At 40.1% G+C, this 25,202-nt stretch overlaps 1 protein-coding gene across 3 annotated transcripts in view; it reads right to left on the reverse strand.

The window, feature by feature from the left end:
• The window catches only part of PCNX2 (pecanex 2), a 156,971-nt gene that overhangs the window by 33,465 nt on the left and 98,304 nt on the right, over positions 1 to 25,202 (reverse strand). For all 3 annotated transcript variants that reach the window (XR_012579570.1, XM_074537489.1, XM_074537490.1), the window contains 2 exons: positions 11,874 to 11,932; positions 9,271 to 9,486 (listed from right to left, as the gene is read on the reverse strand). Coding sequence is in view for 2 of the 3 variants with exons in the window: in XM_074537489.1 (XP_074393590.1) it covers positions 9,271 to 9,486; positions 11,874 to 11,932 (275 nt within the window). In the remaining variant the exon portion in view is untranslated. The remainder of the gene's footprint in view (positions 1 to 9,270; positions 9,487 to 11,873; positions 11,933 to 25,202) is intronic.

Here is a 25,202-nt window from a genome sequence, read left to right on the forward strand (position 1 = left end):
GCAGTTCAACAGCTCCCTCCCCACCAGGACCAACAGACCTGGTGTGCCACTCTAAATAGGAGAAGAATTTGGCTGTGTTCATACCTGAACATTCAGCCAGGAAAGAACACAGTGCCAGCTTCAATTCCCTGCAGTCTGCCAGCACCCCAAAAGAGAGCCTGGAGCAGGGCAGCGTCCAAAGGCCTTTCTGTGGAGCATGATGACAACTGCCCCCAACTGTCTGCTCCAGTCCCATCACAACCCTCTGGTCAGCAACCTGTGACCTTCAGTTTGTATCAACAGAAGTAGCATCTAGAATATTCCTTTCTCCTCACTAACAAAAACCTTTCAAAACACAACAAAATACGCTGAAGTATGGGTTATCACTTCTTTTTTTGCCTGTGCATCTGCTAAAATGTGTGCAGCAAGCAAAACATACAAGTAAAAAAGAACAGAAAAATCCAAAGGAAAAAAAACAGAATCGTAGCCCTCAGAGATGGAGGGAAAAGATTCAGGATATTCCAGTGTTTTCTGTTCAGTTTGCCTTGAATGAAAATTTGCACTGTGAACCCAGTGTTGCTCACACACTGATATGCATTCCTCCTTAGACTTCAGGGATATAAAATATGAACAATTATTAAAAGCCTTCAGGTTATCCAAATATAAACATCTTGCCTTTCAATACTGCCAAGTACAAAACATGACCTATTAGGCTGACATTTCCAGTTGGACTGGACATGAACTGGACTGCTTCTGCTTCAGATTTCACAGATTTCTACATGAATTAACACTTACTGCTCAACAGCAAAAAATCAAGAACTGCTCTGGGTTAGCAGATGCTTCTGTGAAATCAAGTCAGAAGACATAGTACTCAAACTGAAGTAGGGAAAACATTCCTTTGTACATTGCTTGAAAAGAGTAAAACAAATGCTCCACGCTGTTACGTTTATTTTTGAAAGTTTAAAGGTCTTTCAGTATTACATTGATTTTAGGAGAAGATCCATCTTCATCCCAGATGCAAAATGAAGTGCTGCCAAATGTTTGCAAGTGATGGAGAATGAAAAACACAATAAACAATTGTCCCTGATCCCTCTACAACAATGGGATTTAAAGATGCCTTTTCCCAGTCTATGTAACTATTTGTATATATTTTTTTTCTTTTGGTATGGAAATATCAAATTTTATTTCTATGGAAGGCTTTACTCTCTCTACTACCTCTTTCAACAAATGCTGAATATTATTACTGCAGTTTCTGTAATTACTAGTTTTATTAGGAGACATTGTGTAAAATACAGGGCCAAGGAGGCTGGCAAGGCAAAGAAAAGGTGAATTCAAGAGATTCTCAATGTTTAAAGGAAACTGTCATCATATACATAGCAAATAGAAGATGATGCCAGAACATTATTTGCATTCTTAGCTAATTCTACAGGTTAAAATGCCTCCAAGTTGTCTTCGCTAGGCAATTTTAATCAGCCAGAGTTAAAATTATACTACAGGGGGTGCAATCAATGTTGAACTTGAGGAGCAAGAGTCATTCAAAGAGGAACTGTGTCATTACAAAAGCTATGGGAAACAACCAAAGGAGCTCATATGGTCGTTTCATGGATTTATTCCAAAGAATGAAATCAGGGGTGTGCTCTTCAACACCTGGCAAACAAACCCTTGATTAACAAAAGTTGTTTGATGGACTTGGGCATTACCACCTTGGGGATTTGGTGTCCTTACTGCTTGTGGAGCATCTGGGGTGTCCCTCTTCACTTTAAAGGTGTAACCTGAGCCACGGCCAGTGCTCTGACAAAACACCAAATCCTCATTCCTGCTGATTAGTGTTTCCAAACAACATCTAGAAAAAAACCTCAAGCCCACAAAGACAACATTCAGGCTTGATGCTCAAACACATGTTGGTTCCCTCCTAATTCCTGCAGTCAGTTCTGGAACAGCTGCCAGTAATTTCCTCTCATCTTTAATGGAGCCTTGCTTTAGTCCTCAATGCACAGGCTGGACTTCAATGCCAGATTGGCATTTTACTGTAAAATTTCATTTACCAGTGCATACCTCAATCCTTTTTGGTTCATTACTCCAGACACTGGTACCACAGAGACTGAGAACACGTGCTCAGCTTTACAGCAGTTGAGCCAGAAGGGACAGGACACAGTCAATGAAGTCAAGCATTTGTGTCTGTCTTTTACAGAAGGCTAGCCCTGGACTTTTTTGTATGTGCTATAAGCTGATGATTTAAATGACAATTTTTATATTGCTTCTCAAAAAATTAGCAAGTTCAAGCAACTCTGAGAGAATTATTCATAAAACCAAAGAGCAGGGAACAGAACATGCACTTCACTTCTGCAATATAATTAAGTGTAGTACCATTAAATATTAAAATACAGGAAAATGTTTTCAGTAGTAATTAGTAATTTCAAAATCTGAGGGAAAACATTTTTTGACACTTCTTTCTGCAGTAGAAGGAAAATAATCTCATGCACTTCACTCAAGTTTAGTTATTCACTCTGTCCCTTGCTAGTATAGATGTGACCAATTCATTTGTAAGATATCTAATGTTGGAGGGTTGCCACAAGTCCATCAATGTAAAAAAAAAGTGCCAGCTGAACAAAGCAAGGTCAGCCTGTGTGAGCTCAGGAGAAAGCCAGGGTGAGAACTTGGAGCTCTTTGTATTTTCCTGACACATGAGGATTTGAGGACAGACTGGTGCTCTGCCAGAACGATTTGACCTAAATGGAAATGAGAAAACTGAAACTGAAGACTAATCTTGCTTCAAAAGGATAAAATACACCTAACTGAATGATCACCCAGCCTTCTAGAATTAAAGGCTGAAACTATAGTGTGCTTTTGAATTCAATTTTGAAAACTCAGGGAGTGAAAAGCATTTTCCAAGATCTGAGAGGCCAGAAAGAAAAATCCATTACACAGCCACATATTAGAAGTATCCTAGGATCAGTTTTAATTTCCATAAAACACTTCAGTTTTACAACATATTCAGAACAGGGACTAATTATTGTGGCTGAAGGAAGCAACAGCTTGAGCACTGAAGACTGCTGACAAATAAGCAAGCAAGGTGCAAATCTACACAGAAAGGGCTCATGCCCCAGGTAACTCCTTTTCTAAGCCATGCAGAGGTCTCCTCACAGATGACTCCAGAAAGACACCTGGTTGCCCACCATTTGTTTGGCAAAACCAAGCACAAGAATGTCTTACCAATAAATGCATTACAGTGGAATTATCTGGCCCTGCTTCAACAAGCTTATGCTGCAAATCTGAATATTCCCAAATTCTGATGGATGAGGCTCCTTCTCAACCAGCATTTCTTTTCTGCTCAGGATAGCAGTATAACAAGCAGTAAGTTATCACACAATAAAAGCAGAGTGAGCATAATTACAGCCATTGGAAGGTCATCCTCTACTGAAACACACATCAGATATGGCTCTAGAAACAAAAAAACCCAAACACATCAAAGAGGAGTGAACTGAGCTCACAAATGGAAAATCATGAACCTCTGATTTAGACACATTCTGGAAACCTGCAACTTTTTTTGGCTCCTTCCTGCTCTTTTGCTTGTGGAACTGGGATAAAGAACAGTAATTTATAGGTTCTGATAGTCTCTGCTTGTTTCAAATAAAAAATTCAGGACTTAAAAAACAGTATCAATTCCTCAAACATCAAAGCTGTTAGGTATAAAACTGTGGTTTGGCTTTCAGCTGCATCAGGTGTTTGTATGTCTGAAAGACAATCTGGTTTTCAAACCAGGTCAGTTGCTACAATAACAGGCATCCCCTCTCCTCAGAAACCTTTCCTTTTCTTGGCCCACAGAGGCACACTAAGGAAGGCCACATGGAGGTAGAATTCTCCAAAGATGTTTGTTGTTAAACTTGCAGCTATGAAATACCACAAAAACCTCTCGTGTCACATCTTCTGCAGTGCAATGCAAGAGGCAATATTTTGGTTTTGGCAAAGATATTTTCTCAGTAAAAAGGCTGCACTGCATTTAACATTTTCCTTCTTTCCAAAAGTCTTCTCCAGTGCACCCATAAATACACATAAAATTGTGAAAAGAAGAAAAAGGAAAAAAGACATCAAATATTTATTCTAGTACATGCTACAGGAACTGTCCTAAGCCTATCTGAAATGCTTAGACAGCTTCCATTGTGAGAGCATGACTGTACACCTAGAAAGGCTTATATATCACAGATTTTGTGCATTTAACATAAAGTATCGTCTTCCCTGTTTCATGCTATTCTTCCCAATTAAATCACCAAGATTAAAGAAACCCCTTTGCATCCTTTCTGTCCAGGTTTCTAGTATTTCCAAGAATTGTGACTCTCAGTTTTTGTTCTTTCCCCACAAACACTGCACTTTTGGTTTTTAACCTTTTCTCCCAAGTGATGTGTCAAAAATGCTGTTTTTCTCTGAACTCTTTGTAATTTATCAATACCTTTAATGTTCTGGTACATAGATTGAACATATCCTCAAGTGTAGTCTCAGGAAAAACATGAACATGGGCACTTTTGTTTCCTAACAGTAGGAAGTGATTTGTAAAAAAATAAAAGTTGCAACCACTCTTTAAATAATGATTCTTCCTAGTGCTACAGAGCCTTCAGAAACAAAAATCAAACACCAATAAATATTCCTTACACTGGTACTGCATTTGCTACTGTAATAAAACTATGCACACATGCTGCAGAAACGAGGACCTGTCCTTATGAGACATCAGTACCATGCCTAGAGCACACAGCCTGCACTGGCTGCTCTCCTACACCATTTTGTGTGGGAAATAAGCACAGAGGGCCCCATGGGCAATCCCATCCTGCTGCCACAGCTGCCTGCCACTGTGCACAGCTACATCTGTGTCTGCTCTGTGCTTCTTGCCTTGATCCATCTAATGAAGCTCCAAGTGAAGCATGAATATTGCACGTGCAACATGCAGTAACAAAAAAATATCACAGCAGAGATTTAGAAGTTCATTAAATGACTGAAGAATACTGTGCAGGAGTTAGAAAACAGCTCTTGAAGACTTCAGCAACACCATCAGTAAGTGGTTTCTACACATGAAATGCTAAATAAATATTCCCCAAAAGACACTCTGTAGACACACAGACTAAACAGGAAAATATTTTAAACCTCCCTTGTTCTACAGGGAACTCGTGAGAGGGAGATATTCTGACATTGTTTCTGCTTGTTCCCTGACTGTGGGTTTTCCCATCTCTTCCTTTCAAATGAAATGATATGTTATGTATTTCTTCTGGCAGGCTGCTTTTAGCATTCTGCTGTGGTCTAACACACCCAGCAGAGTTAAGTTACTGAAGGGCTCAATTCCCCCACAGCCCTGTGCAGCTCCTTGGAAGCGTTCCCCTAAATTCAGCTCATTTCTACCTTCCCCTTGCTGTCCACAAGGGAGGAGCTGGGCATTTCCCGGCAATGCCTCCCCTCTGCTTCGTGCTCAGGATAAATGATACCAAGGAGGCACACTCCCTCTCTGCCCACAGAATGGGAGAGTGAAAAACTAATCCATCCAAGGTGTTTAATACAAACAGGACTAACAACAGATGAAAGGAATCCCAGATTTGCTGACTCTCTTCTTTCAGTCTGCTCAGTCTGTACCTTCTTAGGCTGCCTGCAGGCATTTGGTTGGGTTTGTTTTCTCATTTAAAAGCTGAGACAAATGCTTCTATTACAAACAGTTAAAAAGGCATCTGGATCAGTCACTTACAATGCCAAGCCTCAATTAGGATGGACTGCAAACTGGGGGGGCAGCAAGTACCTCCTCCTACATTTAAATTCAGAAGGTTCTGTGACCCCTTCTTAGGGCACTACCATACTGCCAGCACAGCCTTTCAGCTACCTCAATGAGAAACACACATAGGAAAATCCAGAGCTCCACAATGCAAATATTGCTTTTAGTTTAGTCATAAACATAAAACAGGCACAGTGAACACTGTTGTGATTCACTCATTTCCAAAGCAAACACAGATTTCCTATTTAAGGAACAGCAGATTTCTGGGGCCCTCAATTAAAATTACTTGTTTGAAATTGAAATGAAGCAGCCAAAGCTCAGAAATTACAGATTACAAGTTCCTCCTCTAGCCCTTTTCCCCCCCTTGTGGGAAACCATTCAGTATAATGAAAGGAATTAGGGTCCCCTGTAAAAAACAGTGCATGAACAGACAACTAAAAATGGGAATGCAGGATGCCCAAAGCAGAGTCTGGTGCTTAATAGCTGCCACTTGACTTTGCAAACCATCAGCTTCTTCCAGGGCAGTTCCATACACTTTCTCACTTCTGCAGAAAAAAATCCTACTGTATTCAATATTCAGGTTGTATTCACCAGCCCTTTGCAAGATTTGAAATGGGGAAGAACATGCTCAGTCCACACAAGAGATGTCTCTTGGTGCTGCTTGATGGAAGCCTGCTCCACCTTCCTGCCCCTGCTGGCAGCAATCTGTTCAAGGGAAGGAGCAAAGAATGCCTTCCAAGGCAGAATTTCAGTCTCAGCTTTCACACAACTTCCTTTCAACAGCTTTGGTTCATCCCCTTATGAACTTCTGCATTCAGGTCAGCCTCTCTGGCTCCTTTTACTCAGACTAGTGCCTGAGTGTCCAGGCATCACTGTGGCCTGCAGCCCCACCAGAGCAGCCCAGCTCCTTGCTGGCAGATGGACCAAACCACGGACAGGAAAGGCACAGTTCTGCAGCACAGTTTATCTGAAGCACACCAGCCCTCATGGGTTACCTGGAGACACAAACAACCCCTCTGGTGGCAGCACATCACCCCAGGAAGTCTCCACTGGGCACACAGCAGATTACCTGCTCATACTTTGGTGTCCATGAGGCTTTTGTTACAGTTTCCATCAGATCCAGGCATCCTTATCTGGCTTGGTTCCCCTCTGGGCTCCTTTGCTTCTCCCACTCCATCCTCAAGCAGGCTTGTAATTTGTGTGATTTCTCTGGCACTCATTCCCCACAGTCCAGTGGGGTTCAGCTGTCACAGGCACAGCACATGCTACATGTTTGAGCAGGTTTTATCTCAGGTAAGTTCCTTTATTCAACCCTACACAGCTTCTCTGTTCCAGGCCAAACAACGGAATAGCAACACACACTCCTAATTTCTGTTCCAATAATAACTCCTCTACCACACACTCTGAAGACCAGAGAAAACTTCCTTACACACCATGTCTGTGAGGACACAAAATGACCACACATTTTGTCTTTTTCTTGAAATAGGATTATCCAGTGGGTTCAGAGAAGAGGGAGAGTCCATTTTTCTCCTATTTCCTACTACTTCCTCTTGTAGTATTGAGCAGTCTCTTCCCCTAGTGATACTTTGAGGGTAAGGAGGCACAGATTTGTACTGAGGATGAGATAATCTAGGTGAAACCATCATTTCCCCACCCCTCTCCACCCCCAGTAACTGGCATTACTTTCCAGCTCAGTTTGCTGCTGCTTTCTTGGTCCAGAGCCATCCAAGACTCAGCTAAGTAAGAGGTGCTGCTTTGCAGGATGCCAGCCTCCCCCTGAGGAGTGCAAGGAAGACTGGGAAAAAGGATTTTCCTCTTGAGAACTCAGCTGGCTCTCAACAGCAATCTGTGAAAGACATGAGAGGTTGTGGGGCTCAGCCCCAGCTGAATTTAAAGACCTGTTGCAGCTGGCGGACATGCTGGATCTATTAACAAAGTAAAACAGTATTAACTACAGTTAATTAATACTGAACAGCATTAGGCAATCTTCATGGAAAGGTCAATTTTCAGACACATTTAATTACTTAAACTGAGATTTTAGGGAATACAGAGATACCTCGACAGGTGGCACACTGCAATTTTTGAGTTCTGCTCTCAGAACCAAGTGCCAAATGGCACTTGCTGGCTGTGAATGATCCTGGCTCAACGTCAAAGAAAGTCTCCCCAAACCACTTTGCAACTATCCAGTTGTTCCCCACTCAACTTCCAGTTCATTATGCCTGTCTGCTAGGCCCTGATCTTTTTATCCAGCTAGCACATGGCTTGAGCATCCTCTCATATGCTTTCATGTTTCCAACATTGACATTACTTCTATTGGCTGGTGACGGTGATGATAGAGAGGGACCCCCAGTAAGGGACAACTGCACAAGGAAAAAGAAAAACCACCTCACAAAACTCCTGCAATTTAACTGGGAAGGAGATTTCTTTCTTCTGTTTGTTTCAAGTATCACACTGAACTATTTTAACACAAAAGGATGATCAGCAAAGATAAATTCTAGAAGTTAGACTGCAAGTACTTATTCCTGACACAGCAGCACCACTGCTCACCTGGGGGACACCGAAGGAGAAGATGAATACAAGAATACTTGCACAGATCTCTTGGAAGTTGAAGTAAGCCTAAGAACCACATGTGCATGACCATGTATTCCTCAACAATCATCATAAACAACAAGAAATTATAAGGTGATAAACAAATTATCTTTCTTCCTTTGCAGTTGTTTTTCCTCATAATTTGCACTTGTTCTGAATAGGCATCTCATGAAGTACTACACTACCAAGCTGTTTCAGGCATTTACTGTTTTCTTTCCACATAACTTTGCTGAGGACACAAGAGTGTTATCTTCATCCCCACTACACAGGAAGGAAAGTGAACATAAAGCATTCACCACAACCTGTTCAACATCCTACATGGAGTCTGTCACAGAGTCAAGACTTGAGCCCACACACGTTATTTCCTAGTCTAATCCTCCCACACTTAAGTGCATTCAAAGAGCCAGTCTGTCACTTATTTTCTCACACTCAACCTTGTTGAAAAGTCACCTTGATTATACTCTGCTGTTCTAGTGTGACAGAGACCATCCCAGCACTGGTTTCTTGCATAGTTTGACATAGGATATTTTCCATGGAAAAAGTCTTACTTTGGTTTTGGCTCTTTTGTTTGTTTATTTCTCAAAGACAAGGTGTTTCAGGTTGAAAAATTTTAAGAACAACTCCAATTTTCATAGTTATGGAGGAAAATAAATAATCTGAGAAAGTAACTAAGCATTACTCAAAGGATCTGTGAACCAAGCAAACCACTCAACAAGCCTTCTTTCTGGAAGTCTTATGATGCTGCAGAACATGGCTCCAAATTTCTTAACATTTACATTTCAAAACAATATTCATATAATGACACAAAGAAGTACCAAGCTTTCAGACAGACAAACATCTGTAGAAAGAGAAAGGTCCTCAAACTCCAGGTCCTACTGTAGAATTGTGATAGATTAAAAAGACAGACAGGATTTATTGCTGGTTTTGTTGCTATTTAAATCATCACGGATCCTTACCTCGAAATTCGAGCCCTCTGAGCTGAAAGGTGACAAGGCCATTTCCAATTTCAATCAAATGCACAAAGGCATTTAAATAATCTGATGCCAGAATAAAACAGTCTCCTGTGTTGTAGTTTCCCCAGCGGCCCAGGATCAAATCTCCACAAAGAGACTCCTGCAGAGATCTTGTCAGATGCTCGTAAAAAATGGAGTTGAGATTATTGTCATCATTTCCTACAACCAGAGCAGCACACATTTGTAAAAAAAAATAAAACTATACAAAGTCATTCTGCATTACATGTTATGTTCTTTTTCATTCCTACTTAAATCTGCTTCCTCTAGGTAGATGATATCTTCCTGATACTTTACACAATCTACATTTCTTAGGTAGTCCTTCAAAAAATCAGGTTAATATGAGCAATATTGTAGATAGAAGATCACATTAGTAATAACACATATTTCAGACTCAATTCTTACTGTTCTTTACAACAGTAAGAATTTCTTCGCTCCTCTAAAAGTCTGCAATGCTAAGTTAATGTCTATATACTATTCTTAATGTAAAGAAACAAAAAAAATCATTATTACTTTACATCATAACTACTTTTCATGTAGTTAAATTTGAATGTTTTTTCAGAGATTTTCAAATACTTTGGTCATACAGACACCAATAATTTTGTTGGGATTTTTTTCCTTCTAGTCCTCCAGAAATTTTTCAAGGCTTTGTCTACAAAGAATCTGCTAGTACTCAAGATGAGGATACTTATTTTAAAAGATTTTACTGAGTCTACTGAGCAAGCATCAAACATGCATCACCAGAATTGCTACCAATTTAAAAATAGTAGCTGTTCAATTACATATGGCTTGGACCAAATGCCCAGGTGAACAACACCTCATCACAATCTAGAAGTGTAATCTCTTAAAGGTCTATGGCCTTTAACTGGATGAAAAGGAGCACTTTATGATGGTGATTTGTGAAAAGGACTGAACCCTTCACAAATGCTACCATGATGCCACACAATCCAACATGGTATTGCCCTGTGCTTGTACTCTTTAATACAATATATGCTTGACAATAGAACTGCTTTTCTCTTCTGTAGTGCAGCAGTGTCCCACCTTCAATACTCTTAAAATGCTGGTGCACAAATACATGTACAAACCAACATTTTGTAGGTGTATTTGTATACATGGGAGTGTATGTGGATACTGACATACAGGCAGTCATGCATTCTTTTGTTTGCACAAATTTAGGAGGAGATCTTACATGGAGAAGAAAAATCCCATAAGATGAGGCTTGCAGAGGCTATGGCTTCCCCTACAGATTGCTCCTTGACACCAGAGGAGGGGAGGGCCTGTAACTACACTGCTTTTTGAGCCCATAGCCATTACACACCCAGCCCTGGTATGGCTGTCTGTATGTGCCCATGTCCATGCAGACACACTCACCTGTACACCTTCAGGAGTGTACTTGGCCAAAATTTAAGCAAGTCATAAAATGAGTCTTTTAAGCACATACACAAAAGAAATGTGTTTCTTGTGCTACAGGGTTTAAAAAATAATTCACTTATTAGCATATATAATAATGCTAAAGGTCACTGCTATTAGATGACAAAATGGCCTTAGGAAAAATCTTAGCTCCCTGCATTAAATGAGAAATAATTAAAAAACACCATTTGTGCTTCAAACTATTAATACTCCTCTTACCGCCTTGGACACCCTGGATTACATAAATTTCTGCTTGAAGACATGTATTTATTCACGTTACTGATGTAATGGATACAGACAAAAAGGATGGGAGGTAAACCAGCAATAATTACAATGTCAATGTCCAACTTCACAATACAACCCCTGCCATCTCAGTGGCAAGATAAAATTGGCCACAGAACACATATACGGAACCTTGGAAGAACACAGATATGAAACCTTGGTCTCTCTCATTGGGTTGGGATTTCAGCACGAGACACTGGGATCAGTTCCCCCCAAAAAGGGCTCTGTCCCACTAGGCACTGAAGAGTGCCAGCTGAGGTACCACATGTTCTCTGTGTCCACTAATGTGCCAAAAACTGCTCTCACTTCCCAGTCTCACTGGCCTGGGAAGTTGCTTTGCATGGCCATGGATTGGTGCTCTTTTACTACACTGACACCCAGCAGAGCAGCCCACCATCTTTCCTACTTCTTCCTCTTGCAAGTTTTCCAACTTCTCTTCTCCCCTCTCTCAAAAAGGTTTCTCTCCAGACAAGAGGAGGTACCGGTCAGCCCAAACTGCTCAGTGGTAGGGCCACCACTAACTTGCTGCTTTTTTTCCCCAAACCTTTCCCTGCCCACAGCTGACCTCTGAGTCTAGCTAGGGTGCCTGATGCATATTCCAGACAAACACCAATATTATAATTAACCAAGCAATTGGCAGTCCAGCAGCTCTCTGTCTGATCAGCTACACATAACTGAGCAGTACATTTACTCATCACACGACTCAAACTGGTGCTCTGCTACATCTGAAGTGCTCTGGTTTGTACACACAACATTCAAACCCTTTGCATCTCTTCAGCTTTCCCAGCAAAGCCTCACCAGTGTAAATGCATCACATTTTGCAAATCAAGCAAGTCACCCAAACTCCCAAGCCATACCTGCATCCTTTTCGATCTGAATTGCCAGTCTGGTGTTGGAATGGTCTGATCTTTTGGTGCTGGAAATAAAGACATGTTTACAGCTAGTTCTTTTTTTTTAATAAACAAGTCTCACAATAAACACTTTTTTCCTTTAAAACATCTCTTCATTTTGTGTTGATATAATTAGGCAGTTCACAGTAATCCGTTCATCAGGCATATACAGTTATTTCAGGTCAGTACTGCTATTGATATTGTACCTTATCAGCACACTCTTTCTGCCCATTTTCCATCTTGTGGGGCACAGTCCATTCAGAATTTGGCATCTGACACAACACTATGTACTTCAATAATTGAACTGGCTCCAGAAATAGATCAGCCAGGTGCCACCAAAACAGTGAATAGAAAGAATATCTAATCAGACTTTCTTTCTTTCTAAGCCTTAAGGTAAACAGCTGGACTCAAGAAGTTTTCCTTGGGTGAAAACATTTCTGTGGGTGTTCACCATCCATAGAAAAACAACAATACCAAAATACTTTACTTAGTTTCATATTTAGCTCAGCAGAAACAGGAGAGTCCCTGGTCATTCTTATTGCTTGAAAAAGGGTAAATTAGAGTGCCTTAGTTCATACAGGCACTAACCCTGTCACCCTTATGAACGGCACATTCCCTATTCAGTATTTTCACTGCAGCAGTGGAATATAAACAACACAGGAAAAATTATTACAAAACAGAAAGCAACCAAAAAGGTAGATTGGATTGAGCTTTTACTACTAACTGTAACAAAAGACACCATTAAAGTCAGAAAATAAGGAATGAGTAAATCAATGTGGGCCAGCATGTGTTAAACAGAAGAGAATGATTGTTGTGGTGAGTAAGGATATTCAACACCAAGTGCAAAGCATCTCCCAAGTACCCAGGGGTACTTGGGATGAAAGTGGAACTCTGGCTAATAAAAATGTTATAGTAAACATCAATTTCCCTGAAATACTGCTCTGACATGGGTATATAAGAATTTCAGGACACTTCATTGAAAATATTGTCTCAGAAGTTTTGCCCTCAATCACTAGCCTTAACAGAAGACCTATCTATCAAATCTGAAAAATGATCAAATATATAAATATGATCTCTGATTCCTTGGAAAAAAACTGAACAGGAAAAAGCCCAAACAGTAGCCAGCATTTGGTCACACGTGACAGTGGCAAGGGCCTCATGTACCAAAGCCTGCAAGCACAGGGGAGGAGAGCCACAGCACCACTTTCCCTGCCATGGGATCCAAGGGAGACACCCGGGGTGTCCCTCATGGTGTCCTTGGTGGAGCTGCAGTGAGATTGGCATGGCTGGGGTCTGGCTCACCCAGTGGGGAGCACAAGGCCCAGAGGAGATTTTGAACAGGCTGGGGATTGGCCAGTCAGCCTCCACAGCCTGAATTTAACTACTCACTGTGGAAACTGCAAATGTGCCCCAAGGACAATGGCACCAAAGAGGGATCACTTCTAAGGGAGGTTTTCAAACAACTTAAATAACACTGGAAAAGGATGGTGTAAAGATAACAGTGTCTTTGAAACACAGCAGAGACTCAGTAGTGGTTTCCAGGATTTTGTGTGTAAGTTCATGCTGAATCCAACTGGGAGAAGGATGCCACTGACATGTTACAAAGTCTTTTCATCCACTCCCCACAGCCTCCCCAAAAATGTTGTGGAAAACTGACCAACAGAAAAATTACACACAAGTTTCCATGCAGGAGACAGAAGAGGAGCAGATTTGCTTTATTTCTACTTCCTACCAAAAGAAAGTAATTTTTTTTTCTTAAAAAGGCACGTTCTCTACTTTGCAAAAAGTATGATTGAGAAAATAAGAGTGTTAATTAAAATTATTTGTAATTAATATTAGTATATTATCTACATAGATTAACATTTTATTGGAGGTATTATTTTTCTTCCTGTTTCTGGTTGGTCTGTCTCATTGCAACTGCAATTATCATTTCCTATTCAACAGAAAATGACACTGGGGGGGAAGTGCCTTCTAAGCAGTTCAGAATATAAAGAATCATTTTACTTTAAAAAGGTTGTCAAAATTCTTTCACCTTGATATATATCCACCTGCATATGCAAGATGATATATATCCACCTGCATATGCAAGAGTAAGCATAAACATTAGGTTTGGAATTCAATCAATTTTCTATTCTCAGCAGAGAAGCACTGCTGATTTCCAAATGCATATGTTTTAAGATTATGAGATGCTTTATTAACTTTCAGTGCCTCTGAAATCAGTGTGGTAGTGTAAGGTAAAAGTTAATACTCTTATTTACCCCAGTTTCTTACCATTTCTAGTGTGGAGGCTTTTTGAGACCCATAAAATCAACCAATACTTCAGAAAATTCTAATCTATAATACACAGGAATCCTTTTGCCCAGCATGCAGCTCTGGGTCTACTTCTTTCCCCTCCCCCTCTTATTTTTTCTTTTGACAGAAAGATGCATGAAACAATCAGGGAAAATCACAAGTGCTTTGGGACACAACAATTCAAATTATGCAGCCTGACTGGGAAAAAGGGAAGGAAATAGAACAGCTCTCACAAACAAAAAACCCAAACAGAACAAAATAAAACCTGGCCCCATTAAGGCTTTGTCTGAGTAGCTAAAATATGAGCCCTGGGACATGAGACAAGAATTTAGCTTTTCAGACACAACTAGAACCCAAATCTTTATACAGCCATTATGAGGCATAATTTTATTTCACTTTTTTAAGACCAAAAGTAATATAGACAGTTTATAAAGCAAACTTCAGTGCTGAAATTCAGCTTAGTTGAATAAATGCTGTCCAGTAATCAATTCTGGGTTTTAAAAGTCTTCTACAATTATTAGTAACCAAAGCTGTGTTGGTATCTTCTTGAAAGCAATGGGAATTTGCACTGGATTAAACTATAATCCACTACACCTAACAATCAAATCAGCAACACCTTTACTTCTCAACCAGGACTTCTCACTGTGAACTTTTGGGATTAGTAGGTGATTTGGGCTTTCCTCCAGTGGCCTCTTACTTTATATTTGGTTGTTACCACTCATCCAATATGATAATTATCTCAGTAATTGAATTTCTTCCTGAATTGCATTATTCTATGCAAACCAAGCAGAGCTCCTCCAGCAATTGCCCTAGAGAAAAAGTGATTGTGTTGGACTGTCTTCAGCTGAGTCTTCAGCAATTTCAAAGTCAACATCTTGCTTAGTTCCTGAAATATCTATCTCATGCTCTTTTAATTCCACATTTACATGGACACTGAGATAACCCACTGGTTTGTGCAGCACTGCTCATGTCATTAAAACTATTGCTTCCTTTTGCAAAAAAATTAGGTCACTTCCTATACTCCCAAACATGTTGCCCGGAAAGAATTTCTTCTCCCACTTAGTTTCCCTATTTCCTTAGAAAGATAGAAAAAAGGCTGAGGGGGATCAAGGAAGTCTGGGGAATATACAGAGTATATTGAGAGTCAGGTAAATTGAGGAAAATAAATAAATCATTGCTGATTTGATGATGCTAAATAAATAATTATTTCTAGAAGATCAAAATGAAATTCCAGCTGTTCTATCTGCCCTGCTGCTGCTGAGTTTTCCCCCAAAACACAAATTCAAGATTTCCAGGATTCCTGCTGTGTAGAAGATCTCTACTTTGAAAGAGAATAAAACAAAGAAAAGCAGTTTCCCTCTGGGAGATGCAGAGATGCCTTTCTAGGATTGATCCAAAGTTTTTCTTTGTTTGTGTCCAATGAATTTTAATCCACACTTCGATGACATCTAACAGGCAAATTTAAAAGAGAGAAACTACAAGCTGCAGCCCTATGATTATTCATGGGAATCTGGAAAAAAAACTTCAGTGTTTTCATGTGCATGCCTAATGCTGCTGGCTCTATAAACAAAGGCTTAGCATTAAAAACACAGTAGCAGTTGTCTACAATGTGAGGCAGGAGGAGAATGGCATGGCAGAATAAGCAGGCATCCATCAGTATTTGAAGGACACCAGAGGTAAAATCAATGGTATTAATTGGAAGGGAAAGGATACTGAAGTAGTTTTAAATCAATTTCATCTAAAGGACAGAATGATTTCAGTGTGGTTTTAACAGCAAGGGCTGACAGCCCCTTCGTGCGTGACCCTGCCCAAATTTTCTGGGCAGCTGCATGGAACATACACTTGGGTTTAACTCACATTAAGAAAGAGGGATCTCCTAAAAATGAAAGCAATTTTTCCTTCCTGATCACTCACTCTGATTTTTATTTTTATGCTTTCTTCCTTCTCTCCTTCCCTGACTGGGTCATTGTTTCATCTAACAACAATAAAAATAACAACAATAAAAAGTGGCTTAGATTGCACGCAAGGAAACTGGGGGAGGGCTAAGGTATGAATAGTCCCAGTTGTTAAAGGGAGCTCTGTTGCAGCATCCTTCTAAGACACAGAAAGGTCTTATTATCAATAACACTTCCTGTTCTTAGAGTTTCTTTCCTTTCTTAAAAAGGTTTTTATAACTGATTTTGAGGCTTCTTGGGTTTGTTTGGGTTTTTTGTTTGTTTATTTTAATTTTTTCTGATGTTTTGGTTTGGTTTTGTTGTTGTTTGTTTAAGTGGATGTTAAAACCAGAGTCATCTGCTGAGATCACTCAGTTTATTCCAACATATAATTCCAACATTCCAACATTGGCATATTCCAACACCTGGAAGATTCTGTCTGGAAGATTCTGTACTTCTACAGAAAGGGGGATGTAAAAGTGAGGTGTAAACTAAGATCAAAAGCTGAGTGCCCAAACATAGGTTAAACAGGCCACCTTAGTGCTCTGACATTCAAAGGCTTAGCTGGGGAATTCACCTCTTATTAGTAAGCCAGGTGATTTAAGCATCTGTGTACTTTAAAATACTCACTAATGCTTTACTAAAATGTCATCAATATTCCTGCTTTTGTCTTATTTAATGTCATTCCCCTTGTCTAAGTGTGCTTTTTATTTTAAAAGACATTCAATTACTGTCTTCAGATTATTTTTTACTATGCAATAGAAGAAGCTTTATAAGTGAAATGATAATGCAACTGTGCAGAGGTTTTTTGTGTGCACTCCTGAGGATGTAAAAAAGGTCAGGATCCTAACATTCCTCTAAGGATAGGGTTTAACCCAGGACTCTGCTTCATAGCTAGACCTGGTTGTCTGCAGCTGAAAGAAGTGCTTTTCATTTAAAAGCAAATGTGTTAATGACATTACACAAACACAGGTATCTGAAATAGTACATATGGGTGTCATTCTGTTGTTCCCATCGTGTGCCAGCACAAACTTTATAGGAAAGGCACTACACTGAGCCCAGCCCTGGGCAAAGAGCTCCACGGGACTGATCCACTTGGGCTCTGCACTGATGGGCCCAGGAGTGAAGCAGCAAAAGCCTGAGAAACTGCAAGGAGCTGGAGAGCAGAAAGGAGGTGATGAGAAATATCCTGGTGAAGTTTTCAACAGAGAGAGTGAGAACAGACAAGGGGAAAAAAAACCCAACAAAATCAAAACAAATGTTGGGAGCCGCTTGAGCAAATGAGGCCAAGATGTTTTTCTCCTTTACTCCACACAAACAGAGAAACATTGTTTAAATATCATAAAAGGAAGAAAGGATAACAAGGTATTTCAGAATTCATTCTTGATAATTTTTTTTGCTGATAACAGTGTTTTAATGCCCTTTCGGTGTGCAATATTAAAATAGCATATATTTCAGATATTTTTCTCACTCTCAGACTCAATGTGACTGATTAATAATAAAATTAGAAAGAAGAGATGGCAAGAAAGTATAAGGAAATACAAGACTTAGACAAAGATTGGTCTTTCAAAGAAAGTCTGTATCAGAAATACTACTGTAGTTCACTACAGGGTTTTCCACATCCGTATTTCTCACCAAAAGATGCAAGAAGGCAAAACAGAAGCTAACCAAGCCATTCCAGTGCTGCAAACATGCAAATGCAGCACCAGTGACTCTATGCTGAAGAACAACAAAAGTCTTACTGTTACTGTGCAGTTGTACAAAATCCAATCTAATAGAGGGATAACTTTCAATACCTATGGGTTTTTTACTGCAAGAACTGTTGAGAATGTTAATAATTTACAGCATCCATCTTGGTATCCTCTACAGTACTCTTCAGGCTGAAAACATCTCTGATATTTTGAGAGCAAACACTGTTAGTCAAAGGACTTAAAAAGAAAGAAAAAAATTCCATTAGCTTTCATCCAGTATTTACCTAGTCCCAACTAGCACATAGTTTCAGAGGCAATTCTCAGTGGCAATGGTGACACAATTCTGCACTTTGTACTACCTCAGAAAGAAGAGCTGGTTTACATTTTGCTCTTACAAGCCCTAAGGCAATCTAGGTCCAGTGCATACCTTTGTGTATCAGGTGACAACCAAGACCTAAGCATGCTGCAGCATGAACTGCTCCCTGCCTGTACACAACATTTCTGCTCGGTTAGAATGGTTACACTTGCTGAACATCTCCTCCTGCATCTAAGCTTTAACAGCTTTCACACTTTGACAAAAGTGGCTTGAATAAGTATTTCCTTGAACGTACAGCTTAGGTTTAGTACTCTGCACCTCAGCTTGCCCCTAAATGTTTGATTCAGTTAAATCCAACACAGGACGTGATCTACATTATCCAAGTGAATGGATGAACACTTGCTGAGAACACTTATTCTTATGGAAATTCAGACAACCCATTTCAAGGGGTTTCCAATATTTGACATGACAGAAATTTCATGAGTGAACTTGATTTCATTAGATTTACATAATTTGGAAGCTAATGATTAGATGAACAGCATTATAAATCTTTAGTGCCACACATGCCCTTAAAACATTACATGGGCCCTATTTCTGATGGGAGTCCATTATTGTCCATTACATACTGGTATTGCCTTCCTTTCTAAATATATATTTAAAAGTCCTTCTCAATCATGCTCATGGTTTTTTCTCCTTTGTAGGTCTGACTTCCTGCTTACCCATGTCTGTTGGATTACCCCCTCAGATTTTTCATTGCATGCCTTTTCCTTTCTGCCCACCCACCCTTTTCCCTTTTCATTTATGCCACTTACAGTTTTGATCTCTACTTGTGCTCCTCCTGATCTCAGCATGCATCCCCTTTCTGATGTCTTTACTCTGTCCTCTTAGAAAGATTCAGTGAACTGGAGTTGTGGCTGCATCTTTAACTCGGCAGGGAACTACAGAGCACTGAATCAGAATACATTCCCAATTAATTATCACACATATGGCTCCTATTCAATTAGCCTCAATTTGTTTTATTGATTGCCAGGGGCAAAAATTTGAGAAAAAGAGATGTTACCAGTTAAAGAGAGACTGCCAAACAGTTAAACTACATCTTTGAATTTTGTATAGCCTCCCTTGAGTGTGAAACTCCAGGCAACTCAGAAAACACTTCTTTTAATATCAAACCTACTTGATTAAAGGTGCCTGGTTTTCCTTGCCCATCCTTTCTCACATTTTCCCAGCTTGGTGTGACTCCACAGGTGGAGTCAAGCGATGAGGTGAGGGCTGGGCTGGAGAGGAGGTGTGCACAGCTCTGTGCCACAGCAGGCAGCCAAAGGGCACTGATGGCCACTTGCTCTAGGGGAGATCACAGCTCAAGACACTGAAGGGAAGGGAGTTTCTAGCAGGGCTTCTTTAAGCTTGAGGCTGTACCTGAAGCAACACCCTCCAAACCTGAATGCTGTGGGCTTTGTCACTCTGCAAAGCTCTACACTGAAAGAAATTAAAGACTCCCAAACCTGCCAAGTGTTGCAGGAACAGGCCATGGGCGGTACTGGTGGAGTGCAAGACAGAGACTGGTTACACACAACAGCAGGGAGCAGACAGGGAAGGGTCTTGAGAAGACAGTCAGATGAATAAGCCTAATGAGTAACATGTAATTTCAGAAAGCTCATGAAGAACTAAGGCTGAAGTACACACAAAGATGCTCTTTGTTCTTCAAACGTTTTGGTTTTCTCTGTTCTCTCCCCCAGTGCCAGAACCATGGCCACAAATGCCCCTGGAGAACAGGGCATAACTTCCCAAAGACCAGTTTATACTCATTGTTTAAAGAGAGGAGCATGTTTTTCCAAAAAAAAAAAAATCACGTCTATTGGGAACTCTGCCAACCTTAAGAGAAGAAAAACGAAGGAAGAATGGCAGCAGCTTGCTAATATTTCAGTTTTTTGCACCACTGCCAGCCAGGGACTGACATTTACAACTGCATCAATGCTGTACTCAAGGATACCAAGGGAGGCCTAAGCAAACCTCAGTATAGGCTGTAGTATACCAGTACAGGCTGGGCTCTCACAGAACTAAGCACCTTTGAAATTTCCAGAAAGACTGGAAAGTTTACAAATTCACCAAATTCTACATGCTTTGTTAATAGTATTGATAAGCTCTTCTGATTTGGAGGCAACACCCAAAACTTAAGGCCAAACACAGCTCATTTATTGGTCCTATTTGTTTGGACGTGTCAGTCCCATGCACTAATAAGCACCCATTTCAGGTTTATCAGCATGCTGGTATTTATTTATACTATTTTGAAGAGTTCAAAATTAACTCAACTCTCAATAAAAGCCTGGAGGAGCCCCGAGGCCAACTCAGTGAAGACCTCTCGTAGAAGAACCACAGTCACCAAAGGGACCAGCATTCATCAGTGAGTAGTAGCTGTGAACAAAGGCACTGGAACCTCAGTTCATTTTAGAGCAAACAGAAATACGGTGCTTCTTTCTGGTCAGTTCATAAAAACAGGATAGAAATAGAGGCAGTCAGAGAGAAACAAAAATTTGCAGAGAAATCAGTTTGAAGGAAACTAAAATAATTGCAATGAACAGTAAAACTCAAGGCAACAACGTGCCTTTCAGACCAGGTTAGCTGGAAATATTCAAGGAAGTTTGAACCCTAAGCAGGGCAGTGACTGTAGTAAGAACATCACACATGAGATGATATTTATGAAATAAGGCAAATATTATCTCCTGTCAATTAGGGGGGAAAAAGCTGAAGTTATCCTATTCACTATAAATCAAAATCCAAACTATTACTGAGCTACAAACATCTGCTGCAGTTGCTCCTCTGTAAAAATCACTACTATGGAGGTCTGAAAACATGTGAAAATCAAACAAGACAGGAGGAAAAAGACTAAGAAAAAAAGAAATCCAGTCTTTAAAAGAACAGCTTGAAAGGTCTGAGTGTGCAGATCCCAAACAAGGCCCATGGACAGTTACGGGTGAATGACATTTTGTGTTTGGAGCAGGGGTTTTAACAGCTGTAACAGATGAGCAGGCTCACAGGGAAACCAGAGGCACCAGCATGTGTTAAAAATAAGCATTTGGAAGTGGAAGGCCTGTTATTTTATGGGGAAAAAGGGGGGGAGCAGACAGGTACTTTTCACAGCTCCTTTTCCCACACATGGGCATAATGTGGGGTCAACCAGAATTATGTGTACACTGGGAAAACTCTTCCCATTCCACCTGCAGGCTGTCTGTGATGGGCAGGTTAAGTGAGCTGGCAGGAAAAAAAGAAGAAAAAGCCATCTGCACTACATTTGAAGCAGGGCAGGTTTTCCTTGCCCTCCATTCCCAGCTGCGTTAACCCTACAGGTGGTTATTTCCCAGACCACAATGACTGGAACAATAACACAGTGATACACTTTTTAAAGAGATGGAGGAAAGAAATGCTTGCTCACATAGTCCCAAACACAGAAAGGCATACTGTAATGCCAGTCTGAGATAACTGGCAATTTAATCACAGCCTCTTTAGAGACACCTAATTAATTCAGTTACACCGCACTGTAATTCATTCAAGGCGCTTCAAAGCAAATGCAAGCTGTGCCTTACCCAAAAATAGGCACTGAACCAGAAGAATAGGAACAGGAAGGTACAGGAGAGACAAGCAGCTTGTAAAACAGCAAAATCTGCAGATTCCTGGTGGCAGTTTGCTTTTTGTGGTGACAAGTCACAGCTGCAGCAGAGAACAAACAGGCTGCTCCATGTGATCCAGCTGTTAGACCCACTGGGGAATAAAAGTAAACTTCCTCCTCTGTTCTGTCATTGTCATATCCAAGATACAAAGGAAGATAAGAGGAAGGGAGGAGGAGGACAGAGTCAGGCCACAGTGTGACAAAGTATTGGAGAAAAAAAGCAAAAGCAGAGGAATTGAACAATAGTGTTTGGACAAACGCTTCATGCATTAGTGTCTATACATTAAACAAGATTTACTGCTATTTCCTTTTCTCTCTCTGACATCTACAGCCTAATCATTCCAACAGCTGTGAAAATAGGGACTAAAAGAGCAGTCTTCAAACTGGGAAGTGGGACCAAGGCCAATGACTGGACAAAACCAGTGTCACAGCAAACCTTCCTTTGTAGAAACACAAACCCAAAAATAACAGAGAGAGAGAAAGAAAAATTCTCATAGTTGAACTCCCACAAGGTAACCAGCTCATGAGCAGCAGCCCAGCTTCTCATTTTACACCCCTCTCTTTTCAACAACAAAGGCAGCAAAAGCTGCAAAACTGTGATTGCAAGAGTTCTTCTTTCTCATTAACTTTCCTTATTGCCTTATTTTTTCTTCTTATTTCTCATCCTTCCCTTCCCCTCTGAAGGATCCCTGACCTCAGTGATGTATTGGTGTCGTAGACTCTGCCTGCAGAGAGTACCAAAGGGCACACTCAAAACAAACAGCATCTGCTGACTGCAGGGAAGAACACCCATGCTCTGTGCACACACCACAGGAGCCCAAACAGGCACAGCAGGAGCCCTGAATTTTGAAGAGCCTGTTAGGAATTTCACAGTTTGCTTACTATCAAAATGAATCTCTTTTCCTTTTTTTACCCACTTGAGTCCTTCAGCTCCTTGAAAAAACAAACAACACTATTTTAATTCTCCAAGACTTCCAGCTCCAACTTGAATCATCTAAAATAGAAGAAGCTCAGTCAGAGAAACCTGAGGATTCAAGATCCTCTTTAGCCAGCAGCAAAAGTGGAGCTAAAAGACACCTAGAAACACAAGATACATGTATATGCACTCAGAAAACACCAGGTAAGGACAACCAAACCAGGATTTTAAGGAACAGATGGATCAGTTGCTCAGCACTCACACTGCTGGCCTAGTAGCCCTGTTCTATTAATAAACATGGAACTCTGTACTTGCTAAAGTTCAAAATTTCAACTTTGGGTTCACTCTACCAAAAATGAACTGGATCTTTTTTCCCTCATCTAATTTCAGGCTGTTGGCCCAAAAGAGATACAAAAAAATTTCTTCCTGAAGAGAAACAGCAGTGAAGTTTGAGTGACAACAGAAAAGTGTGCAAATACTGATTATAATCAGTACAGAAATGACAACCTAAGAAGGCAATCTAATTTATGACTTGAAAGAAAAACAATTTTGATACTTAGACTGCTTGTCAAAGTTGCTTTCAGTTATTTCAATTATTATTATGCCATTTTTTATTATGTATTAAAAAAACAACCTTGGAACTGACAATACCTGACTGCATGTAAGTGTAAATGAATTATTTGTAGCTAATATGTGATAATTTAACATAGTCATCAATACAGCAAAGAATTGTTTGAAAACGAGTATGTGAAGCAGGCAGTAAAAAAAGCTATATAAAGTACATTGAAGGTAGCTTTCCCCTGGGCAAGGCTCCTGTCAACAAGCAGTGAGTATAGAAACAGCCAAAAAAATCTCCAAGAGCTCCTGCGTTGTATGCACACAGAGAACACTGCAGAGAACCTGTGACTTTCCACAAATACCCTGAGCTAAACTTGGGGAAACCATCAATGCACTCCAAAAAAGAAATCTGTACAGCAACTTCTCTATCTGTTTGTTCTGTTTTGTCTTATACAACCTTAAAATTTAGTGCACATCTGGCTCTAAGAACTGCAGCCCAAAGACAGGCAGATGTGCAGGAGCCAGAACAACTTTCCATTCTAGCTCAAGCTCCTGATCCTATCTAACTCCTCAGCTCAAAAAAAAAGCAATTATGCTACCCCTTGAAATTTTTACATATTGAAAGGGCAAAATTTTAAGCAATAAGGCAAGGCCCATTCAGTTCATTCAACTATTTGAAGTATTTAACAGAAAATTTCCTTATTCCTAACATAAAATTGCTCCCCTTTGTTGCCTTTTTCTGTCTTTTCACACAGTATTTTTAATAAACCAGGAGTTTTTCAGTCCAACTCTCACCCATTCTGGTTAGTTCCTCATGTGAAATGGAAGTAATGAAAAGGAGACTTAGAAGTACTAGAGACAAAATTAACACAATTTTAGGAGGAGTCATTCCATTTACATATTCTGAGATGCCACGGGTTCAGGCAAAGACTTATTTTACTTCGATGACAAACCTGAACCTTCTACATGGCTGTTTTCCACTTCTGAAAGGTTTTCAAGAGGCAAGGTTGTGTTATTTGTTTTAAGTGAGGTCATAGAAGATACAGCAGAATTTCTAACAAGCATCAAAGCACAATTTTTTACAAAGAATAATGTAAGCCTTCTGGTTGAAGACAAAGTTGTAGTTTCTGCTTATTTTGAAAGGACAAGCAGTGGTGGATTAAAGTATTAAAAGGGTTTGGTTTTCTGCACTTGAGGTTTTACAGTTTATGGATAAAATAATTACCTTGCTTTGCAAAACTATTAGCATCAGGTTCTTCGCTTCCCTTAGTGGGAATCACAGATGGTCACTATTGATGAAAACAAGTCACAGACACCTCCTTGTTAAAGTATTGAGTATCAACCATTTTTAGTTACTTCCTGCGAATATCTCCTGTTCATTTTGTATGAAAAGATTAGACAAACCAAAAGCAAATATAAATGACCCCCTCTATTTCCCTTGACAATAACCTAAAGGCTTGACACTAACCAAACTATATGGCAGTGATGTGCCCTCAAGAGAGGTTGGTTCTCTGACTGGTGCCTAGAAAGGGAACTGCATGCCTTCAAAATGCTCTGGTTGAAGTAAAATTCAGCAGATGGTAAAATCCTGACTTCCTACTTAATATTGTTCAAAGTTTCTGTCCAGAAATGTATAGTTATAGTCTGTGGGATTAGTGGTAGCTTCCTCTCTTTCCATAACTGCCCTCCACTTCACTCTCTTGAAAGAATTAAACTGCTGACCCAGTAAAAAAGATGTGAGAGAGAATTCTGTTAAGATCTAGTCCCAGTGTACAAAACTCAGTTCCCCTTGAAAGGTTTCCACAAATCTCATCACATTCAAAAACTAATACAAAGCCTCCTTATATAACTTGGCTTTGTCTGACTAATTTCTTTATAGATGAGTACATATTCATGCACTGACACAAGTCAAAATGCAACAAAAG

This window comes from Zonotrichia albicollis, chromosome 3 (assembly GCF_047830755.1).
Source record: "Zonotrichia albicollis isolate bZonAlb1 chromosome 3, bZonAlb1.hap1, whole genome shotgun sequence".
Taxonomy (NCBI): Eukaryota; Metazoa; Chordata; class Aves; order Passeriformes; family Passerellidae; genus Zonotrichia; species Zonotrichia albicollis.